Source organism: Python bivittatus, unplaced genomic scaffold (assembly GCF_059951505.1).
Source record: "Python bivittatus isolate LINGU-HERP-01145 unplaced genomic scaffold, Pbiv_v1 ctg000700_np1212, whole genome shotgun sequence".
In the NCBI taxonomy this organism is placed as follows: Eukaryota; Metazoa; Chordata; class Lepidosauria; order Squamata; family Pythonidae; genus Python; species Python bivittatus.
The window spans coordinates 40859521-40887323 of record NW_028277098.1 but is presented as its reverse complement, the minus strand read 5'-3'; the positions used below and the strand labels follow the sequence as shown (position 1 = coordinate 40887323).

General features: G+C 39.5%; 1 protein-coding gene and 1 long non-coding RNA gene across 11 annotated transcripts in view; both read left to right on the top strand.

The window, feature by feature from the left end:
• FGGY (FGGY carbohydrate kinase domain containing) overlaps nucleotides 1-27803 on the top strand; it is a 304303-nt gene that overhangs the window by 16598 nt on the left and 259902 nt on the right. For 6 of the 10 annotated variants that reach the window (XM_088153195.1, XM_088153193.1, XM_088153188.1 and 3 more), the window contains one exon: nucleotides 1930-2040. The exons of the other annotated variants lie outside the window; for them this stretch is intronic. In XM_088153195.1, the coding sequence (XP_088009321.1) occupies nucleotides 2026-2040 (15 nt within the window). In that variant the 5' untranslated portion in view covers nucleotides 1930-2025. The remainder of the gene's footprint in view (nucleotides 1-1929; nucleotides 2041-27803) is intronic. 10 annotated transcript variants of the gene reach the window in all.
• The window catches only part of LOC148214179 (uncharacterized), a 38374-nt gene continuing 25903 nt past the window's right edge, over nucleotides 15333-27803 (top strand). Inside the window, exons 1-2 of the long non-coding RNA XR_015798330.1 lie at nucleotides 15333-23677; nucleotides 27162-27411. This is a non-coding gene — a long non-coding RNA (uncharacterized LOC148214179). The remainder of the gene's footprint in view (nucleotides 23678-27161; nucleotides 27412-27803) is intronic.

The window sequence follows — 27803 nt, the reverse complement described above, 5'->3', positions numbered from 1 at the left end:
TTTCTGCCCTATATCAAAGGGGTCACAGACCGCATGGGAAAACTGATGGAAAAACACAATTTCCAAACAATCTTCAGACCCACCAGAAAAGTACAAGAAGTGCTAAAATCAGCAAAAGACAAAAGGGATCCCCTCACCGCCGCAGGAGTATACCGCATACCATGCAGTTGCGGGCAAGTATACATCGGGACCACAAAACGCAGCATCCATACCAGGATAAAAGAACACGAAAGGCACTGCAGACTACAGCAACCAGAAAAATCTGCAGTAGCTGAACATGCTCTCAAGCATACTGGACACAAAATCCTATTTGAAAACACAGAGATACTGGACAACACCAACAGCCACTATACCAGGCTATACCGGGAAGCCATTGAGATTCACAAACACCAGCACAGTTTCAATAAAAAAGAGGAGAGTCTAAAAATCAACAAAACCTGGCTACCAATCCTGAAAAATACAGCCTGCAAAAGGTCAACGAACTCAGCTCAACCACCAGGACATGTGAACAGTTCACACAATGAACTTGCTAATCACCCCCAGCAGCCCCTTGTTAACAATTCAATAGAAGAAAAACCCTGCCTAATCCCCAGGAAGATACACACAGATTCTGACACCAAAACAAGCAGCCACTCAGTAACTCAACCCCCCCACACACACACCCAATCCCCCCTTCCCCCCCCCCAGATCTCTATAAATACCCACAGAAGGGTCACATCACCCTGGGCACAGAGAGAACTGCTCCTGTCTGTGCTCCTGCACTTTGAAGATGCTGGTCACAGGTGCTGGCGAAACGTTAGGAAACAAAACTTCAAGAACATGGCCACACAGCCCGGAAGACCCACACCAGCCAATAACTAAGGATATCCTTTACTAATTGAAGTATTAGCAAAAAAAATCAGGAATCTGGTGGCACCTTTTCCAACTACCAACTTTTATTAAAAGGTGTAAGCTTCCAAGAGCTGTAGAACTATAAACTCATGAAAGCTTGTGCCTTTCAATAAAATTTGATAGCCAGAAAAGGTGCCATCAGACTCCTGATTTTTTTTTTTTTTTTGCCCCCATAGACTAACACAGCTCTCCTCCTACAATATCGTAGAAGTAGTGATAGATTTTGTATATCTTTCACCCAAATTGTTTTAAGCTCAGAGAAGGGATGGTTAACTAGGAGCAAGTCCCACTGAATTCATTAGGATTTATTATCTAGAATTGTGCTGTCAAAATTTTCTGGCTTTAATTTATTATTATGTTATCTTAAATTCCATGTTGTTCTCAAACTCAGAATGTCTACAAAATACAATAACAATGTGTGTGAGAAAATAAAGTCCAACAATTAATGAGTAAAATAAGAAAACCAATTATTTGATTCAGACTACAAGCAAATCTACACAAGATCCATTCTCAATACCTCAAACAGCAGTGTTCTTTTAAGTGCTGTGCCAAGACATTCTTCCACATCTTAGAATCATTCCCAGTTAATCTGATGCAGAAGAACTTGCTTGCTTTCTCTTTATTTCTATTTCTTCTGTTTCTATTATTTCTATTTCTGGGTTGTAATATTCATATCTCTACCTTGATCATGCTGAAGGATCTCTGAGTGTTCTATGTTCTGCTATTCAGTAAAATCTCAGTCTAATGGTGTATTGAGGGTAGGAAGGTCTGTTAAATCCAAATGTCTGTTAGATCCAAATATATAAAATTCATGCCATATGGGTAATTATGCAATTCACATAATTTACACAAATTATATACATAACATCAATTATTCAGACTGTTTCAAGAACAACAATCTTCTTTGGCTAGGACTTAGGGAAAAGTCCAGACTAAATTCTGTCCATTGCATCCAAAGTCTGACAAATGGAGTTCTGTAAAATTAAGGTTTGGCTGCACAATCATTCTCTCACTGTTCTCCACCTCCTTGGCTTCCAGCCACCATGAGAAACTCTTCCTGTGGGGATTTTTCAGACCAGGAAACATGGACATAGCAGCGTCCACAGAGAGGCATGGAAATCGGCAAAATGGCAGATGAAGCACTATGATGTAAGTACCACCCCTTTCATCACAATGCTCCAACCACTCTCTTACCAGATTTTGACCCCATGGATGCTGCTGCATGGGCAGCTAGGAAGGCTGCAGAGTGATGGAGAATAGTATAATCAAATAGCCCCACTCTCCATTCCTTTGCAAAGATATGGTAGGCGCAAAAGTACTATCAAAAGAAATTCTGAAGTGACTTGATCATGTGCATAAGAAACAAAACCCCAAGCCCAAACATACACATAAGCTTCTTTTACAGGAAACAAAAACTTTCAGAAAGTGGATGGACAGCACTCATTCAATTATTATTTCTTTAAAAATAAAATGGCTAAAGATGGACCTAAGCGGTCCTCCTTATCCTAGAATCTGAAACCACAAGCCCAAGGCCATGCTCCATATTCTACCAGTCAGCGTGGGACCTGTTCCCTTTGAGGGTCTCATGAGGAAAGGAGCCAGACCTCAACCCCCAGACAAAGGTGCATTTCACAGACCTCTCTCCTTTAATTAGGATGGGTCAAACAACTTGTTAATTTATGACTTGGTTTGGGCTTAAACAAACACCCCCAAATGGAACACCGAAACCAAACAAAGTGAGAGTTTGGGAAACGTTTGAGCATGTGCCAGGAGCAATGAAGGGGAAAATGTTCACACCACAGGCTATAGTACAATACACCTGTCCAAATAAAATGAAAACGAAATGAAATGAAATGAAAGCCAGGCTTGTTTGATAATCACCTAACCCCCCCTTGAACAGTTTCTATATATTATATTATAAATTACAGCTGAGACATCTGAAAGAAAAAACATCTCTTTCAATCCACCAGGGAGGGACACACTCATCTGCGTTTTCAGCACGTTGTGTAAATTAGTGTGTGTGTGCTCACACACACACATATAAATAAATTTCAGTTAGAAATAACTACAGAGCTCAAGTTTACGTGACATTACTTCAGTAGATAAATATGGCATGCCAACAGAATCTCTACATATGTTGGCAAACTGCTGCTGTTTTTGAACGTAATGCTTTGCAACCAAATAATATCCCTGCTCTGGATAATTTACAAATGTATGACATGGGGAGAAATGCAAGTTAAACAAAGGAATAATGAGTCTTTGGATGTAGACAGTGGTTCTATAACCAGTTACTGAAAGTAACTATTTATTATGACGTAAGGAATCAACTGCAGGCAGTGAATGAAAATTACTTCTGAATAGACATGCTAAGCTTGTGTGGGTACTTGTTTTGTGAATGGTCAGTTACCCATAGGTTAAGTTGATTTGTTCTTGATGTCTTTCTTCATTTTTTAAAAAATCTCTTACCATCATATGCTCGTGCATCTTAAAATAATATTCCATGCATATGATGAATAGCCCAGGATTCCTTATATAATAATAAATAAATGTCTTAGACTTTAAGATGCTGCAAGACTATGAGTTTGATCTGAGTTGTTCTGCTCATCACCAAAAGAAAAGTTATCACAAAAGATTGGTCCCATCAGGCCTCAATCTCTAGGTGTGGGCAATGTGAAATAATAATTTTTAGATATACTGTAAATGTTTACATACATTTTGTCTTTTCAAGTAAACATCAGAGATGAAATGAACATGTTCATTAGGGAGGATGGGTTACTTTCTTCAGGGTGTGATTCTGAGCAAAGATTTATTACAAAAAAAGTTGTAGAAGCTAAGCAGTATATTAATTAGTATTGAAGGCACATGTTAAAATTTAAAATCATGCACCTTTGATCATGAACAGAGTGCACTTTCCCCATTGCTAAGTTACTCTAGCATGCTATCACATGTCAAGAATTGAAGAAATCAGTGAATTTGAATCCTAGGCAAATGTAATTGTCAACAGAGAAAGACTGCCGTTTTTTAGATTTGCCTTTGGAGCAAGTTGTCAAATAGAGTAAGATTATTAAGTGAAAATAAAGTGGTTCTTGGTTAATATTTTTAACTGCAAAAAATTACAATAAAACATTTTAAAATTTCCAGATAATTATAGTACAAATATGAGGTTAAAAAAAGGGGGGGGAGACTAAATACCAAACCATAAAAACAATCAACAAATATAATCTTCACAGTTGATCTTGATCTTTTTATGACCTACTATTCCAAATCAGTCTTTGTTTTTAATTAAATAGTAACATTTGTACTATGAACAATTGGGAACATTTTTGCAGATACAGGTATTATTAAAGCAAATTGTTTTTAGTGTATGTGTGTATGTGTGTGTGTGTGTGTGTGTGTGTGTGTATGCATAAGAAATGCCATTCAGGAGCAAATAAACAAGCCTTCAGGGCCAAAGATGGGAATTCTAGGGTCAAGACACAGGGCAATATGATTTTAGCCTCACTCTTAGCCCTTGCAATAATTTATGGCCTCTTTCTTCATATGGCTTCAGGCCCTAATTCATGGATGGACTTTTATGGTGACTCTGGTGGTATGTTTCTTGTTGCCCTGGACCCACCAGGAGGTCAAAGAACAACCTAAGGTCTCCTCCAAGCCAGTGAAATCATGCACTGCCTAGAAACTCATGGAATTCCACAGGAATTCATGAAAAGCACCCCCTGCCTGTGTTTACCCAATGAAGGCTGCTGATGGAAAGAAAACTCTTTTGTGCCACTAGGCCTGTGAATGCACACAGACTAGATGTTGCATCATAAATTCATGAGCTGCGAAGGAAGAACTATATTCTCTCAGGAATCTGAAAGTCCTGGGGCTTTGACATCTGGGGTTATGAAAGCTTTTCCTCACTTTTAGACCTCACCTTTTCATACGGTAGAGTGGCTAATTGCAGTTCAATCTCATTCATTCTTCAGTCTTCTTGGGTGGATGACCTGGTTCACACATCATGCTAGGTTGGAGTTTGTTTGCCTTCAGTTTTAGAGAGGCTGTCATGCAGTTAGAAAGGAAAGGAAAATCACCAAAACCCACACCACAATATGTACAGTTAAGGTTCCTTGAAGGAAGGAAATATTTTACTTTGGAAATGACTGACATTTAAAATGTGGAGAAGGGCTGGGATTTGTGCTACAGCATGACTACCTTGATTGGAAGCTAAAGTCAGAATGGAAGGCCTAGTATAACCTTTATTATTTGAAGGGATAACCTTTGCTTCTTCCAGATGTTCAGTGCTAATCTGCCTGCTAATATGTCAGTATTAGGCCCAGTTTAGGCAACATTTGGAAAAACTACATTGGATGAAGCCATAAAGTGGCTGGTTCATTGTGTAATGCATGAACCCCCTATGTGGTTTATAAATCATGTTTAAAATGAAACATACTTATTGTGTTTTTCTGGTGCTGAGTCATCAGTTAGATTAAGAAAATGAAATGCCAGCTCAAAACATTTCTAAAATCATCAATGGCAAGGACAAAATGTCAAGTTATACAAAAGTAAGTGGGTATGACAAATGTTTATACGTAGGCCCTACACTTCTTGTATGTTGTTTCCTTATCACAGTGGCAGCAGTGTTTAGCAGTTGTTTTGCCATCTTCATTTTTTAATGGTTTGTATCAACCATGATTTTAAAAAGCATTCAGGGTCTTACTTCTTATGTAATCAAGGTGTGCCCTGGTAGTATAAATTCCTCCTTATATTCCTATTTCCCAACATGATTATGGTGAAAGAGGCTTTGTGTATAGCATGTGCATATTGTATGTGTGCAGGTTTGATTCTCACATCACCATGCAGTGGAAAAAGCCTCTGGGTTGAGGAATTCAAATCCCCATCTTTTTCACGTATTGAAGGTTCACCTAAGATAATCAGAAAACTGATGCTCTGGCTGCTACTGTCGTGTCCAGCAGAAACACCCTCTCTGCATTCATGGATCACCCACCTGTATAGAAAATCATCTTCCCATACAGACAGAGATTCTGCATGTCTATATCAGCATAGCTACCCCAGCATATTGGGTGGAGCTGGTACATGAACCTGTCCTTATCTATTCATTCAGCACATAGTGGATTAACTGAACTGAACTGAACTGAACTGAACTGCATTGCACTGCCCAGTGGAACATGTTGTTTCATACTCTCAGTTGTGAGACATCCCAAGGACAATGTTCATTTCCTTGGGATGAAAGATACTGGGAATATATTTGCAGTGACTATTTGTACATGTACGGGGTGCACAATGAAGTTATAGCATATCTTCAAAGCAGCACAAGTCAGTTAGGAAGTTTGCAAGTTTCCTTTTACATATTTTTTGAAAAATATTCTTTCATACTGTGGGGGCATCTGCAGGGAAGAATAAGAAAAAGAAATATGTCAGCCACAGCCACATGATCAAAGCCTGCTCCTTCGTACATACATGTGATGCTGACATACTACAAAAGGGGCGAGGCTTCGATTGTGCAGTTGGGACTGTTTGACCCCCCATGGATTATTATTATGGTTGGTTGCACAGTCAGCTAGGTGTTTAGACTGGATTTGGCATTTTTATCCACCTATCAAGTCCTTCCCAAGAACCTGGGATAGGCAGATGTTGTTTGACGGTGTTAAAGGTATCATCAGAGGATGTAAGCTGTTCCAAGTAAAGCTTCCTTTTGCAATTGACTGATGGTGATTTTGTCAATGCCGATGGTGTTCAGGTGGTGCTCCAGATGTTTTGGGATTGCACCTAAGGTACCGATAACTATTGGTACTATCTTTACTTTCTTTTGTCATAGTCACTCTACTTCTATTTGCAGGTCTTTATCTTTTGTGATTGTCTCCAATTCTTTCTCTTCTCTTCTGCTGTCTCCAGGTATTGCAACGTCCACCATCCAGACTTTTTTGTCTTTCTTATCAACAATTGTTAAGTCTGGGGTGCAGTGTGGCAGGTGCTTGTGTTGTTGTTGTTATTTTGATTTGTATGGCCACCCATCTCATCTAAGCAACTCTGGGCAGCTTACAACAGGTAAAAAAGCAATCCAATAACACCAAGTTAAAAAAAACCAATATGCAAACATATAAATACCATCCATAATCCATTTAAATAAAAAAAAGCATGATCAGTGGCAGAATCCATCCTTACATCAGCTCAGCACAGCCATTGTAAAACCCCCCCACCATTGCCAGGTGCCCCAGGCACAGCAGCAGAGCCATGTCTTCAGGGCCTCCTAAAGGCTGGGAGGGTAAGGGCCACTCTAAGATCTGGGGGGATGATGTTCGACAGGAACCATGGCAGAAAAGGCTCTCTTCCTGGGTCCTGCCAGACGACACTCTTTCATAGGCAGGACCTGAAACGTGCCTCTCCTGGTCCTGATGGAATGGGTAGATGTAACTGGGAAGAGCAGTTCTTCAGATAACCCAGAAGCCCCTGTTACATTGGCCTTCCTCAGTCATTAATGCTCGCAACATACACTTGAGTCGAGTCAAAAGTGGAGAGGCAGTATGTCTCTTTCTCTTACTTCTATTGTGTTTTACTCTGTTTTTATTGTGTTTAAAAGCCAACTCTCCTTCAAGTCCAACTTGACTCCTGGCAAGTTGGGAGCATGTCCTGGTCCTTTTCTTCCAATAATACAGAATTGCTTGCCATTACCTTCTTCTTGGATTTTCAACCTAGCCCACAGCCCTGGTATTTCCCAGTGATCTCTAAATACTAATGAGCTGTTTGAGTTAGCCAAAATGCTTTTTGAGTTAACTAGATGCTCAGAGTGTCCTTCCTCCTCCTCCTCCTCCTCCTCCTCCTCCTCCTCCTCCTCCTCCTCCTCTTTTCTCTCTCTCTGTATTATTTTTACTTAGTTTTCATTTTAGAATGATTTTACAGTATTTTATAAACTGCTTTAGAATTTTCTTTCAGATTTTCTATAATGATATGGGGTAAATATTAGTAGATAAATAATATAAAAGTTTGCTCCAATATGTATAGAGCAGTAGCCACAATTAGAACAGATAGTGTACCAAATCATGTAATTCATGTAGCTAAAAGTGTTTCTTCCTCACTATTTTTTCCTCTTATTTGGAAGTGGCTTTCAATAAAACATTTAAAATGCAAGAGCATAGATACTAATTAAAGGAAGAAAAAAAATTCACTCAGACTTCTGATATCCCATCTGCTCTTCTATTTTTCTTCTATCTTCTATCTGCATACTATAGGGTACAATTTGAGTCAGACTTCCCCACCATGAAAAAAGCAATATTTATACCTCTACAAAACAATTGTCCCTCTTTTAGGTATAAGCTTTTTATGAGACAGGAATTTATTTAGATTTTGGTTATTTGTTTATAAGATTGGCTAACCTTCTCCATCACAAAGGGTCTAGATGGTGCACAAGATATACACATAAAGGTGATGAAGATGATGATGGCTGTACGCAAGCAACTTCCAAACCTTTTGAAAGACTCAGGTCTTCATTAGCCTTCCAAAGGAAGGGAGTGCCCCTAGAGATCACTCACTGTCAAGTCTTCTCCCATTACTCGTGATAAAAATGGACTTCAGCTGGTGCTTCTTGGACATCCAGACTGGATGGGCAGAATCTACCTAGGAAAAGCAGTCTCTTAGATATTCAGGCCCCAAGCCATTAACCTTCTTTCTTGCAACTTGCCAGCATTTTGAATTCTCATAAGCTAAATTGAAGCTTTACAGAAGGGAATCCAACTTGAAATAAGGAGGAATTTCCTGACCATGAGAGCTATTAAGCAGTGGGATAGCTTGCCTCTTGGAGTTGTGGGTGTTCCATCACAGGAGATTTTCAAACAAAGGTTGTATAGCCATTTGTCTGGAATGGTCTGAGGATTCCTGCCCAGGAATGATTGTTGGACTAGATCCCTGCCCTTCTTGGCTCCTGCAGGTAGCTGGGTATGTGAGGGACTGGATTTGAGAGTTGATTAATGCTTCTTGGAGGGTGGTCACAGTTCCATAAGCCTTGAAAGAGACAGTACTTCTCCCTTTTTTAAAGAAGCCACCTCCCAATCCAACTGTATCTGGCAATTTTTGCTTAGTACCCAATCTTCCCTTTTGGGGAAAGGTGTTGGAAAAAGTGATGGGTAATCAGCTACAGAGATTCCAAGATGAAGCAGATCGTCTGGATCCTTTCCAGTCTGGATTTAGGTCCAGATATGGGACAGAAACAGTGCTAGTTGCTCTGGTGGATGACCTTCATTAGGACTTTAAGGTAGGATTGTGCCCTTCTTGGTTCTTTTAAAATTCCTGGCAACTTTTGATACCATTGGGCATGGTATCTTAATAGACTGCCTGCAAGCTTGAAAATGGGGGGAACCACTTTATGGCGCCTTTGTTCCTACCTCAGCAGGCAATTTCAGTCAGTAATAATGGGAAACAAGCAACATGGAGTACCACAGGGCATGACTCTCTCCCCACTGCAATTTAACATATATATGAAGCCACAGGGAGAAGTTGTCCATCAGTTTTGGGTGAGGTATCATCACCCCTCATCAAATTTGAGATGCTATGGAAATCCTGACCTAGCATCCAGAGGCTATGACAGCAAGAATGAGCAAAAACAAGCTTAGGCTAAATGCCAGCAAAACATTTTGTCCAGAAACATCTGGAGTAACTGATAACCCTGGTGATTGTTCTGGATGGGGTTGTCCTCCCTCTGAAGGAGGAGGTCCACAACTTGGGAAACTTCACAGACTCATGACTCCTGATGGAAGCCATGGTTAAACAGAGGGTTTGCTGAGCTCAGGATGGTGTGACAGTTAGGCTCCTATCTGGATTGTGAAGCCTTGATGACAATGTCTCATTTACTCATTATCTTATGATTAGACTTCTGTGACATGCTACCTTTGAAGATGATCTGAAAACTGCAGCTAGGTATTAAAGGCAGTAGTCAGAATGCTGGCAGGTGTGACTGCTATTTTACTACAACACAATTTCCCAGCTACTGCACTGGCTAACAATGGCCCAATTCAAAATGCTGTTTATTACCTATAAAGCCCCAGTTGATGTGGCTTCTGATTCAATGGCTGGTTTTGATTTAATGTATTGGGTAAACCCATACTTTTTTTTTCAGTAACCAAGTTGAAGCCAGCCATAGTTAATCTGCTGAGTGAACATTGCCAAAAGCAAGGGCCAAGGGCTAGACCCCCTTCTACCCATCAGTAGCAACTGGAACGAACCCTGGAGAACCACCATAACCCTGTGCTCCCACTTCCAAGTCCCTGAGCCAGTCCAGAAGGATACCATGATCAATGATATCAAAGGCCATTGAAAGATCAAGGAAGACCAGGATGAATGCACTGCCACCATCCTTGTCCTGTCATAAGTCATCAGCAAGCATGATGAATGCTGTCTCAGTTCTGTGCCAAGGTCTGAAACCCAACTGAAAGGTATCCAAATAATCTCTTTCCTCCAGAAACCTCTGAAGCTGTGGCCTGACCACCTTCTCAACAGATAGTTGGGTTGGGACTTGGAGGTGGGTTGGAACTTTTCCAACACCATTGGGATCCAGCGGTGGCTTTTTGAGGAGGGGACAGACCACCACCTCTTTAAGTGTAGGTGGAACCAGCCTTTTTAGTTGAACAGAAATTTGATCCAAGAGATGGTGGCCAAGAAAAAAAAAAAAGATTTGAATCCAAGGGGTTAGTGGCCATTTTTTAAAAATCTGTGACAAATTCACAGGAATATAGGAATTATGGTTTGAATTGTTGCACATTTGCAGCCAGAAAACTGAATTAGCAAACACAGCAATGAATGAAGTCTAATATTCCAACACTATTGATCACCAAAAGCATGTCATCTTTCTAGCATCTCATAATTCTCTTTCAGTTAAGAAGTGTGTGCTTGATCCTCACATTAAAAACGCAGTGGGTGTTGTACTACATTGTTTGTCACATGTTGTACAAACAGCAGTTGTCTTTTGGAAAGCCATTTCTACCATAGTGCTTCATATGCATGAAAGGAGCTCCAAAATTGTAGATTTTGCCCTGGAAAAAATGGTCTCTAGTCTCTCATTTCACAAGCCATGTCTGTAGCTCAGCAGCCAGCCTCAGGCAAAGTCATGGATGGTCCCCAATTCCTTGGACTCAGAAAATATAATTTATTCATTTATTCCTGAATCCCTAGTCCCAAGGCAAAATTCAATCTATTGGTTCAAGGAACAATTTTCTCTTCAATTTAGGAATGATAGCAGGATACCTTCTTTTGGAAAGGGAAAGCTGGATAAGGTTTAGATGCTGCGGTACAAGACGAGGTGTAAAATACAAAGGTAAAACAGTTTAATGAAGAATGTTCTTTTTTTAATGAAGAACTTTTGAAACAGAATGTATCCAAAGCACCATGTGTCTTGTGTAAATAAAACAGTTTTGTTCAGTGTAGGGGAGTATACAATGAACAGGCAACTAATTCTTTTCATTTAAAAAATAATAAGCATGACAAAGAGAGTGCTAGGAAAATAAGCATGTGGGAGTTCTGCATAAAAGCAGTAATGTGGCATTTATTTTGTGATTGATGTGCTGTGAGGAAAGTAATGTAAGTTTGCATGACTTTGCCGTTTGATTTGTGCAGGTGCTTAACTGTACCAAAAAGTTGCTTCTTAGTCTATATTAAATTGTGAGTCACTAAGAACTGATGTCAGTAAGAATACTGTGTCATGATAATAAATGATCGTGTCCAGGTGAGAATGAATAGCAACCATTAGAGTTGAATAGATTTAACCAAGGGCAGAATTTACTCATGCAAACTGCATTTTTTTCTCCCTACCAACCGGTGATAGATGATCTAGAACCAGAAAGTCTGAGGCAGTGAGCCATTTAACAGAACAAATTGTGGTTTCTTCCTTTCAAGCTTTGATTTAAAAAGAGGACCAATCAAAGGAATTCTGTCTTTGAAACTCAGCTATTCAAAAATCCTCTGTTTGAAATACCTAGCCAACTAGCATAGACATTGTTCTCCCTCAGGGTCTTTGGCTATGGCTTCCACACAAACCAGCCTCCTGTGAACTCATCTCAAAATGTTCAAATGATCTGTTGATGTCTCTCAACTCAACAACAGGCAGTCACTGATTTTAGCTTATCATATCAAGGAGAAACCGTACATTGTGATCCAATGACATTTTAACACAAAAAACTTTGGGCATAACATCCTGCACCCAAAGGATGGCTTTCAGAAATGAATTCTTTTTTTTCTTTTTAAGATTTTTTGCTTAGGATTTAAAATGGCTTACAAAATTAAAACGTGACGATTTTAAGAAATAGATTAAACAAAAAGACAACTCACTATGTCTAATATGAATAACTACTCAGGTAAGAATCACAAAAAACATACTGGATTCTACTCCAGTGACCTACCCTAGCCACCTGCCCTCTAAATGTGCTGAGATTTACAGTTCCAAAATTCCCAGCAGCCAGGCTGGCTAAGAATTTGGGGAATTGTAGTTCTAACATATCTCCAAGTAGGAGGCAGAGGAAGATTTCTGTGAAAGAAACATTAATGAAGTATATTAAATAACTGCATGCTACATATAAGAGTTAACAAACTTTTGGGGCCAGGGAGAAATACGGAGTTTGAAAGTTTGTTATGGATACTTTCTCAAAATGACTGTCCTCGTGGGCTCCCATTCAGAAAAAGTAAAATCTTAAGGATCTTTACCATGATGCCTTGTAGCTTTCACCCTACTGATCTTTAGCTTTTCCTCTCAGCAGATGGGCTCATTTTCAAATACATCATCAGGTTGCATCTGTCCACCATTTTATTTTCTTATGGGATGGATATGGAGCCCATGTATATTCCCATAAATATAGGTGATGCTAGAGGCTAGTTACTGCCAGCAATGTTGAGGAGGGTGGGAGAGCAGACTGATGAAAGCAACTGTGTCATGATTCAAGTCTCACCCCTTTTATGCATGTGCCATGTCATCACACCCACATACAAAAGGGGTAGGCCTTGTGGTATGACATCGTTTCCATCATTCTCATGAAAGCCACAGGTTCCTGAGGATACCCATACTGTAGCTAGCTTTTACACATTTATTTCAATTAAGGTATCACATTGTGTTTCCCTGGTGTAAAGCCTAGCTAAATGTAGAGTGGTCCAAAAGTAAGGGAAAATACAAAGTGATTGCAATCATCCCAGAATAGTAATCATGTTCACTGAGGCTGTAGTGTTCTGGAAGGTAGGGCCTATTTTTGAAAGACAGGGCAGCCTTAGGAAAAAGGGCATCTGTCAAATCTTAATTTATATCAGTAAACTCCTGGTAGATAAATATTCCTCAGAATTTGGAGGTTGCTTGCAGTTACAGTTCAGCTATAGCTGAGGCTCAAAAAAGGTTTTGCAAACTTATACAAAGAGGCGAGAAATCTTGCATGTCTTTGCACTTTCATTCCCAGCTGTTAGGTTTTAATTGTTCTACTGAGTATTTAAGTAGGTGTTTATTTCCAAGCCATCACTTTCTTGGCAATTTTCTTTCTGTGAATTCTTGGGAAAGTCTTCAGAAGATAAACACCCAAGAGTCTAAAAGGGGTACTAATAATCAGGTAACGTGTTGAAATGCGGGAGAAAAAAAAAACCGAAACAAGCAAGGCATATGGAGCCTGGAGGTGGGAGAACTCCTACATTTCTGATCTTGGTACTAATATACAGCATTTGTGCAAGATCAGGAATAACTGTGATAAAGATGTGTGAAGCAATTAGCAAAACTGAGATTTAGTATTCAAATAGATAACAAAGCAAGCTGCACTTCAAAAATCTGCAGCAATTAAGGGGAGGTTGGAAAAGACTGAACCAGATGAGCAATTGAAAGATAGGCAGGAAAACTTTGCTACCCCTCCTTTAGTTACATACTGGGGAAAAGGAATTGCTTCCATTCTTTGCATCTGTTGGACAAGATCCCAAAGCTTGGAAATATTTTTAACAATGGTATTAAACTAAATTGAAACACAGAAAATAATGCTGTTGGGTGTCTTCAGTCCATGAAAAACAGAAATCCCCAAACAGGAGAGAACATCATGTTGTAGTCTAGAGTACATCTTCTGCATGCAATGTATCCCATTTCAGATGGCTTCAGATGACATCTCTGGGATTCTGGAAAGTAATTTCTGGGCAGAATAGACATTACTGGGCTTGACACAGTAATTTGATCTGATCTGATGACAAGGATTAAAACTAATTTTTACTATAGGAAAGTTGTGATTGTAGAGGATATATGTAGCTCAGGTTGGATTGTTGGAGTTTTCCAAGCTTGGTTTTTCATTTGGAATTCCTTTGTTCCATTGCCCACCCAGGTAACATCTTGAGTGTTATGATCTTGGTTAAGTGAGGCTTATTGACTAGTTGTGGACTGTCCTATCAGCCTGTGACTGGATGGGCTATGCCTTATGTGTTGTTTATATGGAATTGACTTGTTATTACCCGGTTCTTGTCAGGCTAATGAGGAAAGTCTCCTTTGAGCCCAATTCAATGTTTAGTACTTGGCAACAGTACAGAAGTGGTTTCCCATGGCCTTCTTTCAAGTTGTTTTTTCATTTCCTAGTCTACCAGAAAGTCCTGATTTTTCCTGGTGCCTTCCCTTCCAAATATGAACCACACTTTGGGCTGCTTTGCTTCCAAGTCCACCTTGTTGAGGGAATTTTTTACTGAAGGATAGGAATTGCTGTGGTGTTTTTTAGTCAGAGAAACAAATTGTAAAACAGAGTGTCCAGTTAACCATCGGATCTGAAAATAACATAGGAAAAGAGATTAATCTATAATTCCCTTTAACCAAGACTTAGCAACAAAGCAATTTCAGATCATTCTAATCCGCAGACAGTACAGATTCCAGACCTCTCACTTTCCATTCAGCTACTGGAGTCTGGTTTTTCACAGCCCTCTGGTCTGGCTTCTTCTGATTTTCAGCTCTTTTATTGGACTGAATTCCTTATCAACACTTTCATGCCACCTCTGCTTTGACCTGTTATCTTAATTCTCCTTCTCAGCCTCTTAGCCATTTACAAGGACAATGAAGTTTTGTTTCAGTTGTGAATCCTGTTATGTTTCTTCCCTGCTCCTTTATGTTTTCTGTTTCCTTAACATTTGGAAAGGAACACCTTCTAAACCAGGGGCTCACAGGGTTACGTTTGCCGTCTACCCCTGCTAAATCTTGACTATAACTGCCACAACCTTTCAGAAGATGCTACCAAAATGTCATTTTTTAATCAGAAGGGATATGAATTAAATATATGGGAATTAAATGTGAAATCATATGAACAGTGCTTAATATCATATACTGTAGTTATAACAAAATTTATTTTGGGGTCTGTTCAACATTTGACTGTTGTTGTTTTCCTTCCCCACTTTTGTCTTGATTGATATTGATTCAGTGATAGAATTGCAGCTTCTTATGACTACATTTATTCCACAATAAGGTAATGGAACAGAAAACTGATCTGTTCTGTCTTGGCTTTACCTGCATAAGAAACAATGTAGAGATGTGTTGCAATGTCTTAATGCATGTGCTTGCTTTTAAAACCTGGTTGTATGTTAGCTCTTAATTTTTATACTCACCTTTGCACATTTAAAAGGCACCACATAAATATAACTGTTGATGTTATTTATTATCAATAAATGGAAATGGATTTGGAAATAAATGGAAATGTTTAATTTAGAATGACAACTTAGATATACTTGGAATGCCATGTCCATGTGAAATCTAAGCATTTGTTCACATCAATTCAGGTACAACCATGACCAATGAGAAGAAAAATAGATGGCAACAGTAATTGGGCCTTCTAACTAATTGAGTACCTGCACTGCAGCCTTAAGCTACTCCAGTTCCATGCTGATGCTGGCAGGACTGGAAGTCATTTTAAGAAAATTTGGTGCAGATTAGGATATTCGGCAGTAACTTGCCAGATGTTCAGAATGAATTGCTGGTTACCCCAGTCCCCCATTTGACAATTAACTAGCTTCTGTGTGCTTCCAACTTTCTGTGTCATACTCTTTCACTCTTCCTCTCCTCTCCTCTCCTCTCCTCTCCTCTCCTCTCCTCTCCTCTCCTCTCCTCTCCTCTCCTCTCCTCTCCTCTCCTCTCCTCTCCTCTCCTCAGCACTGTGATTGTAATATTTCTCTGACGTACAGAATTCAAAACCCAGCAGTAACTTATTACTACTATTTTTCTTTTCCAGAGCCACCAACTTGGCTGCTTTTTTATTTTTAACGAGTTCCCCAGTGCACCATTCCATCCTTTTTCCTGTCACTTGAAGTAGAAAGATGATCCATTTGCCCATCTGAGAGAAAGGTTAAAAAAGGGAGGATGGTCTTCCAGTGGACTTCTAAAAAAAAAATTAAAAAGCCAGTGAGCGTCTGCATGTCAAGCAAATGTTATAACCATCATGTTACTGGAACACCATTATCAATAATAGCTGCAGCAGAGATTGGAAGGCTTCAGGGTGCTGACTATTGTTCTAGGTACAGGGTGTTCTTGCCACTGCACGCCATAACTAGTCAAAGTGCAGAAAAGTAAAGCACATCAGGCAGAGCAGGTAACATTGCTTGAGCTGGCCCAAACCAAAAAACACTACTTTCAACACACAGCAGGAAAAAACAGGCAGTGGTCACATTTGCAGTAAATTTGGAGTGACTAGAGGACATCATCACCTGCTCCTACCCTCCATAAACAGTTGGAAGCCTATACTCATGATGGGGGAAACTGGCAGGGCAGATATTTTTCAAAATATAAATGAGTAAAAGCTTCAGATTAGCACAGTTTGTTTCTATGTCATTCGGCATTCCATTTCAAGCATTCCCAGCCTGAAAAGGATTTCAGGATTTTATATCAACATTCAGAAAGCTGGTCCCCATTAATATTATGAAGAAATACAGTCAACTGAATAGATGTGTCATATTTATCAGGTAAAAAGATCTACATATTGTTAATGTTATTAATTTAATTAGCAGTCATCTCTCAACCAGGTTGCAGTAGTTCGTTTTACACGGGGCTGCCTTTGAACACTACCCAGAAACTTCAGGTGGGGCAGCCTGTGGCTGCTCATGTGATAGTGGGTCAGTGTAGTTATTGCCATATTATACTGGAGCTGCTAATTTTATCCTAATTTTCATAGACTACCAAATTGATGACCATCAGATGTACTGGATGTCAGTTTCCAAAGTTCTCAGACAGTTTAGCTCCAACACCTGTGGCAATGTGGAGAACTGACAAGGGTGATGTTCTGACAAGGTTACCTAAGTGGTTTTTCAGTCTGTAGATCTTGAGGAAGTGACAGGGTCCTTCATGGTGGTAGTTCTGTCATATATAGGTTTGATCCTTGCCCCTCATGACTGGTCCAGGAGGGACTTAGGAGCTGGGTCCTGACAATGATAAATTTCTCGCTGGGAAAGGAAGAGGTGTTAATTTGCCCTCCTCCTCAAAAGCTCTATTGGACCCAGCAATTTTGGACAATTATTGGTCTATCTCTAACCTTCCCTTCTTAGAGAAAGTTTTGTAGAGAGAGGTAGAATGGCAATTGCCAAGGATTCAGGAAGAAGTAGATTGCCTAAATCCCTGGCAATCAGGATTTAGATTCAGGCATGGGACAGAAACCACATTTTGTTCTCTTGGATGACCTTTGTGGAACCAAGGATGTAAGGACCATGATCATCCTTGTCCTGCTGTATGTCTCAGCAGCATTCAAGAGCATATATCAAAATATCCTTCTGAATCACCAGCAGGAGTTCAGAATGGGAGGCAACATATGATGGTTTCTTTCCTTCCTTATTGGGTGATTCCAGTCAGTAGTTATGAGAGAGGAGAGATCGAATTCTCAAACCAAGATGAAGTGCTCAGGTCTCAGTCTTCTCCCTCATTCTGTTTAATACCTACATGAAGCTCCCGGGAGAGATTATCCACTGGTTCAGGGTCGGGTATCATAATATGCTGATGATACACAGTTATATATCTCCACCCAAAGCTGAATGGGAGATGCTTGGAAGCTGCCAGGAACTGGGTGGAGAGAAACAGGCTCAATTTCAGCTGAAGCAACACATATGGGCTTTTCATTCAGAAGTCTGCCAATTCTAGGACTGTACCAAGCCTGGGCAGGGTTGTCCTCCCCTGAAAGTACAGGCTTGCAATCTCATGACTTCTTCTAGAACAGCAGTTTGACATCATAGCCTTTTCCCAGCTTCAGCTGATGTGCCAGCTGTGGCCATTTCTGGAATATGAAATGCTGAATATACTCATGCCCATGTCACCTCTCTCAGTCAGATTGCTGTAATTCATTTTACATGGGGCTGTCCTTGGCAGGTTACTCAGAAACTCCAGGTGGGGCAGAATACAGCTGCCCATAGGATAATGGGTCAATCCATTACTGCCATATTCCACTGCTATTAAACCAACTACCAGTTTGTTTCTGAGTGAAATTCAAGGTACTGGTTATCACCTATGAAGTCCTAAATGGCTTGGGCCTCTGCGAGACCACCTATTTTGGGTAGAAGCTGTCTGCACAATGTTCACAGAACATGCCTGCTGAAAGTTTCCACTTATGAGAATGGAGTATTCTCTGTGGGTCCACGGCCTACTCCCCTCACCCTCCAATAGAGCAGTTTGCCCCCATAAAGGCTCCTTTTTGGAAAAGAAGTTAAAATCTGGTTATTTCAGAAGTCTTTCAGAGACTAGAATCTGAGTGTAGTCCATTGCTATGAATATTGTTCTTCACTGAAGTTACTGAATGCATTTACTGTATTGTAATCTTACTGTGCTATTTATTTGATATATTGTTAACTTGTGCATCACTTAGAGTCACTTATGACTGATGTGTTATGAAAGTCTCATTAATAAAGACAAAGCATTTAATATGGCATGAAGTTGGGGAGTTTACAGTTTACTTCACAACAGCTTATTCCATTGTAAATGTATGTGTCTTTATGGTGGCACTAGATTCTTTGTCGTTTTACTGCAACAGATCATATGCCTACTTTCATGTAGAGCACTTAATCTACAGATCTTATAAGGACCTGCTCCATTTACCTATGGTTACTAAGCAGTTTTGCAGAGAAATAAACCACTTAACAATCACAAATGTATTTGATGAACCATGGGAAAAAAGTCACCTTAACTGAAGCCAACATCTGATCCTCCACACTAGTAATGCAAGTTAAAGATTTAGAATTGCTCAAGGCCACCTAAGCCCCAGCTGAAACCTAATCAAAGGGGATAAGGAAGCTGTGATTCCCTAAATCTGCTTTTTCTTTCCATCTCTGTTTTCTCTGACTGATTAAATTACCGCTCCTTCAGGCAGTACATATAGTCCAAGCACAGCTAGTGACCCTCTTGCTGGAACAGGGAGCTTTTCTCATGCCCTTGGCTGTTGTTTTTCCATGTGTAGCTCGAAGCTCTCAAAAACCTTGCATACAGTACATGTTAATATGCATTCAGGTCCAGCAGTGGATTATCAGGTCTTTTGTTTCAAGAACACAGCATGCATCCAGATGCCTTCATAAAATATCCATAGCAAAACCCTGTGATGACTGTCCTGCTTATACATTTTTAAGGGACGTGCCCTAACTCCATTAAAATTAAAGGCATGAAGAGAGAGGAATGATCCCAGGGAACATATGGCTGCGTAACAAAGGAATACAGCTCAAATAGCAGAATGTGCAAAAAAAAAAAAAAAAGACTGCAGTGAACTTTCTTTCTCTCTGGTATTTGTTAGAGAATTATAGACCCTTTGAGAGAATGAAATAACTTTCCTGATTGGGTGTTGCTGTTGTAGGCAGAGCTACTGCTGTGGGGATAGAGAGAGAGAAAACAAGTCAACCTAATTCCATTTGGGAAGATTCAAATAAAATTTACTTCTTCTGGCTACTTCTGGTCCTACAATGTTAGGGAAAAACGAAAGGATCCTTTGATAAAATTTATCACCGCTATATAGAAATAATTGCATTATAAAATGTAATATTGTTTCATGGTATGAGGCAAAAAACCCTAATATTTACTTTATAATTAAAATCCGGGGAGGAGGGCAGCCTGCTAAAAGCCAGTGAAGCTCTTACTGCTATCCCATTATGAAATTAAAGGTATAATGCTTATATGCGGGGCCAGAAGATGAAGAACATCCATTTATGCAGGCACATCGTGTTTAGGCTGCAACAAACTGGGACTCCCCTAGATGTCAGGAAGGAGTTACAGTTGTCAGTATCTTTTGCTGTCCTCTAGTGGTCATCTGGCTTTTTGAAGTCTAGATATGGCATGCTTATCTTACGATGGGCTGAATCAAAAATATTATTTGGTTCATTGTTTCAAAAATATAAGCCAACAGACTGACAATGAATTGCGTGCAAAAAAAAGTAATTACTTAGAAAGATCTTTCAAGCCTGCATAAGCAGGAGAGTCTTGATATTGTTCAAACTGAATTGAAGCAACTTAGAGAAGAACCCAAGAAACAGAAATACTTCAAAGCTGAGCAAGAGGCAGAAGAAGAGTGTATAACATTAGACCAGCATTTTTCAAACTTGGCAACTTTAAGATGTGTGGACTTTTAACTCCCAGAATGCTGGCTGTGGAATTCTGAGAGTTGAAGTCCACACATCTTAAAGTTGCCAAGTTTGAAAAACACTGGATTAGAGAGACTAAAGGAAGTCATCACCTCTCTGAGAAAGCTTCTGACCAGAGTGAAGTAGAAAGGACTTGGTGGCTTAAAAAAGCAAGAATACTTCAGAGAAGATGGCAACAAGTGAGTGACTTTTTTTTTTTTTTTTTTGCCCTGGGTTCTAGTCATCAAGCCCCTGATAAAATTTTAGAGTAGGCACAGACAATCTATTGGCTTTCAGATCTTTGCATTATAATTCCCATAATCTTGATCATTGGTCATACTGCCCCCATCACTGCTAGCAGGAATACTGATAATGGATAACCTTCTGCATTACTGAAAACCCTAATGTGTAAATAAAATAAAACAGATTACACAGCACATTTGGAAAGCAGATTCAATATTAACTCCATCACAATTTGTTTTTCCTCCATAGTATCGTTCATCCAACAGCCAATCCATCTGCCTGTTGCACATGGAGAATTTTAGAGGCTTCAGAATCAAAACTGGAGTCGTCTTGTTTTACTTGTCCTGGCTCAGCACCTTCCCCTTTTTATTTTGCATGCGTGAAAACAAGAACTGTCTACTTGTATTGTTCTGTAAACTGGAAGGGAGCCTTTCTGAAATACAATACTAAAGGGAGCTTTGAAAATTCATAGCACTAGATGGCAGCACAGAGTACTTTCTGTATCTCTTTGCTGTCATCTAGTGATTGTCCAGAGTTTTACTGCCCAGACATGCTAACCCTGTGGAACTTCAGAGCACAAACTAGCCCATCACATTTTAGAGAGCTATGTTTAGTGAACACAGCCCACATGCTTCATTAAAGCTTCACTGTTTCATGAAAACCTGGAAAATGGAGATTATTGAGTAACCCACAGTTCAATTAGCCACTGGTGTACTATGCCACTAGAGCCTGTGTGCTGAAAGGATAAGGGTTTAACAGGAATTCAAGTAGTGGCAGGGAAAATTAAAGAATAAAGATTTCTGTTTTTATATTGCGACGTGTTGTTTATGCTAGGAGGGATTATAAGAAAGCAAATTCAAACTTCCATACTTGAAAGTCAGAGTAACGGAAGAATGGAATGCCCAAACCCTAACCCTAACCCTAACCTCACATTCAGTGGGATTTAGAGAAATACAGTCTCCAGCATTTCACAGGCTGCATAGGCCCTTGTTCAAATTTCAAACAATGTCTGCAAACAATCAGCTCAGACATCTGGCTGTCTATCCTGTCCCTGCTAGCCTGTTAAGGGTTGGGGGGGGGGGCAGGGAGAGCTGTATGGGTAGAAAAGTAACATGAAGAGAGGAAAGGGGAGTGGTCCTGGAAAAAACATGTGATCATGCCCACTTTGGTCCTGCTCACCAGCTATCATCGTTGAGAGAATAACTGTTCTACACCCCAGTTTAAACTTTGGCGGGTGTAGAAGAATTCAGAATAAGAATTAAGGTGAGAAAAGGATGTCATGTGTATTTGTCTTGTGTCAAGGCAGGAAATGCAGGCATGCAGTGAGCATAATCCAGCAGAAGTTACTTGAAATTTAAATTCCCCTGAAAGCCAGAGAATAGAGCTTAGTCATAATGACTAACTCAAGGCCCATTAATTTTAGTGGAAGTTAGTCATGGCTAATGTTGACTGGATTGTGTCCAAAGTCATCATAACTAGAAGGTACGAGGCTATAAATGCAAGCAAAAAACCCTCTTTGAAGCTGTGGATTGTAAACATCCATTCATTACATTATGCAGACTCTGTTTGTTCTGATGAGCTCTCTAGGTTTATTTAAATTAGGGAGGGAGAGGTAGGGATGGGGGCACCATGAAAGCCACTAATCCTACTTTTGCTTCCTTCAATTATAGTCAGCTGTGCTCTTCCCCACCCACAATAGCCCCCTAAAATCTGTACCTAAGAAAAAGAAATATCCCCCCCTTTTGTAGTTTAAGAACTTGAAATACCAAACCCTTTCACTGAATATTGTATTGAACAGAAAGTGCAAGCTGTGCCTATAACATTTCCTTGATATTTACCCGCTTCTCCTTTTATTAAGTACCTTTCATTTCTACTTTTAATTTTTCTTCCATGAAAAATACCTACCTTGCTACTTACTAGTCTCTGGGCTGCCTGCCTTTAAACAAATCCAGATTCTTTTAGTATTTAAACAAAATATGAAATGGAAGCTGGCATGCTGACTAAAGAAAGTGCTAGATGTCAGCATTATCAATTTCCAAGGATGCCTCTGGTCTCTATAGGTATTCTTAGGTAATGAATGTAGAAGGTGTTTAGAAGTCTGTCCAACTTCCCAGAAAAACAGACAATTATCTAGAACTGGTATGAAGTGTCCTGGTAGGCTAGTGAGGTTGGTGGGAAGCACTTTCACCAGTTTGCCTTCTGGTAAATCAGTGTTTCTCAACCTTGACGACTTGAAGATGTGTGGACTTCAACTCCCAGAATTCCCCAGCCAGCTGTGGTAAATGGGTATTTTGCAGTTGGGCTAACTCTGTATTGAAAAGGTCATGCTTTCATGGTAGTCATTTTGTGCATGTGCTCCCAATATGTTCTTAAAATTTGAAAGATCTCCACAGGCTAAAAGAAGATGAAGAACTCTAACATAGTCATCAGCCAGCAAAGTTCTGTATATTTTCCTTGCTTCTATATTTTCAAACATCTCCTACCATATAGATAACTACATCAGATACAGTTATGTTTATGTTACAAAGATAATTGGACTTGTAATGATAGGGCAGATGCCAAATTACAGCTGAACATATGTAATTTATATAAAGCAATCTGTAGGATTATGATTATTCACCCATATTTGTTTCACAGGAAACCTGTAAGTGCAATTAGCAAATCACCTCAAAGACCAAATGAAATGTAAGAGCAAAAGTCATGGAAGAAAACAGCTGAGTTCACACAGTGGGACTGTGGCTTTGTTTTCATAAACCTAAATACTGATCCTGCAATCAGACTGTGATGGCAGTAAATTCTTAAAATTTGGCATAGAGTTTCTTTCTTTCATGCTACAATGAAATTTAGTACACATGGAATGCATACCTGTCAACTCCAGTTACCCTGCTTTTATGTGATTTCACCTGTGTGTCACCTAATTTGATGATTATAGTTTTCACCTTTGGCTTTTGTTTTAACAGGATTGTTCTTTGTATTTGTGAAAGCTGTTCCTGGAAACAAAAAGGTATTACCATTCTGAGTTCTAGAAGCAGCAGGCTGAGTAAACCTCAGCCCTGTGGCTTACAGTCAAGCAGTAGCACCCTTCTTTAGGAGGGGAAGTCTCAGAGATGCATCCCGTAGATTTGGATAGTCTGAGATTACCAAACAACGTGAAAAAGGTGGATTAGTAGCAATGCAAGAGTCTTGTTTTAAAGATCTCTGCATGCCTGCCTGTCTTTACTGAATTGTAAATGCAACAAATTATTCTTACTTTATACAGTCAGTGGGTTCTTGCTGATTTCATGCTGGCACCACATTGAATGAGGACTCTATCCTATTTTATACTCACTTGAGGACAAGCCCCATTGAATTCATTAGCATTTTCACCTAAATAAATACATACAGCATTGCATTATAAATGTTAACTGTATGGATTCAACTGTACAAGATTCAGCTTAGCTGAACTTCATGCAATTAATTTAGTTTGGATTCAGCTCATTGCTCTTGTATGCCATTATTCTTAATCATTATAGCATATGAATAAATCCATTCGATTTGTCCTCGACAGGCTTGGATCGAAATCCCTGTTGAGCTATGAAGCTCACTTCCTGCTTTCAGACTAGTTACTACCTATAATATGAGCTTACCTCACAGGGTTGCTATAACAATAAAACATTGTTAAGGAGACTGTACATGACATCCTTACCGGTTTGGTGTTCTTCTATTTCTAATGCACACACAAATAAACATCAATGCTCCACTTTGGGGCTCAGAAGAATGCAGTGGACAAGGCTGGCCCCATTATTAGGGAAAATGAGGCAGCTGCCTTGATTGGCTAGACTGGGATAGGCAGCAAACTGGATGCAAGATTCTACTTACTGCCCTCCAGATGTATGCCCAAAGCAGCCACTTCTTTGCCCATAAGGAGTAGCTTGCTGCCCTGCTGCCCATCTTATAGTCATTTATCTGATAGGTAACTGCCCTGGTTATTCCACCATGCGGTCTTTTGATGGCTCTTTCCAAGTGATATTGATTGGGTTAGGTTGGGTGGCAACTTGGCTGTTATTGGGAAAGGATTGTGAATGAAACAGTCTGCATGGGGAATATGTGGGAGTGGCAGCAGTGGTGTGGGAAAGCAGTATAGCTCTTCTTCGGTTGCCTTTGACATCAGACGTATTTCAGAGACAACCAAAGCGAGTTGAGTATCTGAAGACTATCACAAGGCTTATGGTGATAAAAATAATAGCAAATGTTATTATCCATAATATGTTTCCATTTCTGGTGTCCTACACAAGTTAACGGAAATGGGCCACCTCATCCTAGCTAGTGGTAGTAACAGGCATGTGCTTAAGACAATATAATTATGGGGGAGCATTCATCATATCCCTAACTTTTTCAAGAATCTGGAAAGGCAGCATTAGCAAAGTCTGCAGTAGCAAAAACAAGCAATGGAAGAGTCTCTTCACTGCTTTTTAGAGAATAACTTTTAAACCAGTAGGTCTGGTGCTTCAAAAGCACATGTTTAATCAGTGTATTTTTCCTCCTTGCATGCTAATTTTAACATTAGATGATAATCTGCTCCTGTGAAATAATAATCCCATATTAAATAGTGTAGGCTGAAAACAAGATGGGTTCTTTTTCATTAGAACCAGAGAGCTCTCAGTGCTGACTGGGAAGGGTGTGTCAAAGCAAGACAATTCCACAATCTGTTTTTGTTTTTTATTGCTCTCGGGCATAATCAGTCAAGCCCGCCTACTCCATAAGTCTCTTTAAAATCAAGAAAGGATCTTCCATCAAAATCTGCAGTGGCTTGCATTTCCTGACAAACAATGGTGGGGTACAGGGCCTTTCCCTCCTTGTTCTTTCTTTGTTGGGGTTTTGTCCCCCATTATCATACAAAGCTTCTGTCTTGGGGAAAATGCCAATCAAACGGTAGTATTTCCCTTGGATCAGATTTGCCTGCAACAATCATGAACTTGTTGGCCTGCATTCCTATTAACAATTGATTTAATGATGCATTATTTAGGCTTCCTATAGCAGTCAGGGACATTATTACTAGACAGGCATTTGGGAGATGGGTTGACTGATAACATCCTTTTAGAAATCTCATGTTGCATGTGTGTGACATGTAGGAAAAAGGACTGAAGAAAGTGGGGGGAAATAACCCCTGAGAAAAAAAGATCAAGGACAATCCACATTTTCTGACATTTTATATTTAGTCTACCATTAACAAGAATGCAAAAGTTTCCATATCCCAATATCATAGAAATATGGGAAAATGACTATAAAATGCTTGTGGTTTCAATTAAGTCTATTTACTTTAAATATTAGGAAAATCATAAATAACTTTTGGATGACTGGATTGTTTTTATGCAGTAGGCAAAGAACATCCTGATTTCTGATTCTTTCAGTTCCATCTAGGTTCCCAGTTGCTCCTAAGTTCTTTCAACATTAGCAGCTTGGGAATGTGCTGGATATATTACCAATAATGAGGATGGCTTAGGATTTTTTAAATCTGCATTGATTACAATGTTCCCCCACTTTTCTTCTAAGGATCTTAAGGTAGAATACATGATTCCCATTTTATCCTCACAATAATCTTGTGAGATGAGTTCAGTTGACTGGCTCAGGTTCTTCCAGCAAACTTCAAAACTATGTGGGAAGTTTGAATTTGAGCCTCTACAAGTCTAGGCTGACTTGATAATGCCAATGCTTTCTCTTTCAATATGCTGAAAACAGATGGCAAAGGTTAATATATAAAAATGACTAAGAGGGTATGTCCTGAAAATATGTATCACTAAAATGCAGATATTTGTGTAATATACACATTTATGTAAACATTTTTTCATATGAAGATTCAAACAAGCAGAATGTAGTGCAAACAGCTACCAGAATTTTTGGGTTCAAAATGGACAGATAATGGAGGGGTTATTAATAATGAATTCTAAAGCAAGAGTATATCCTGAAAAGACTCTGTTGGGTTTGCAACAAGCTAAATCATACTGTGATTTGTTTAATACGCTGTGGTTTATGAATCATGGCTGATGGCTTAGCTGTGTCCTGTGAACTCTGTCCATTATGGCTTACTCAAACCACAGCTTAGTGCAGTGTGTTCATCTAAATGTAGTGATGGTCTTGAACTCTGGCATAGAAAACTGATAAGCACTGGTGAACCACGTGTTGCTCATCCATTTTCCTGCCTCTCCAATAATAGATGTGATGTAAAATGTGACATGTTAAGATTTTTCATGTCATATACCCACCCACACCTATCCACATGACAACCAAGGAAGTGGAACAAATTTTAAAAATGCTAATGGTAGGGGTTTTTTTTGTTTTTTTTTAATCTCACATATTTTCAGTTGTACTTGATGGAAAGCTCTGGTGACTCACAGGTTAACCATGTTGTAACGTGACTCAGATCTAGCAGTAATTTATATGATTTTTGAAGATATTTATTTATCTAATGTTTACCTATATCCCTTAACAAGAGCTAATTTTCATCTCAGGACTTTGAAATTACTGTGCAATTCAGGGCTCCAGGGTGCACATGCGTGATAGCCATCTCACAGAAAGCCATGCCTCTCATCACAGGATCATCACTGCAGTGTCACTGTTTTGACTTAAGTTCTACGACAGACAAATTAACATGAAGTGGCTGTAAGGCAGAGAAGATGGATTAGAAGATGCACACCTGCAATTGGAACAAGCACAGGGTTCTACTAGCCAGTTAAGAGATGCCAATTCAAAACAAATCTGGTATGGGGAACTTCCAATTGTTTTACCACTGTTTTAATTGACCTACCATCACAGAAAAGCCACTTTCCCCTTGAAGTCATCAGTTTAAGTCTCAAACCAAAGCTTCTAGCAGCTAGATTCTAGGATCTTACTCTGTGTCACCAAAGGGAGGCCTTTAGATGAAGGGTTGAGATTTTGACCTGAAAGGAGTTGTTTAGCTTCTAGCTTTCATACTAACTGGTTTCAGACAGCACAAAGAGTTATAATTTGGTTTCTTTGGTGTGGGCTTAGAGTCAGCCTAGACACTCTGCAGGGCACCATGGCAGAGACCTTAACTAAACAACAGGTTTCTTATAAGGAATGTCAGTCAATTATGTTTGTCATGCTTTGATCTAAAATATATTCATAAGTTC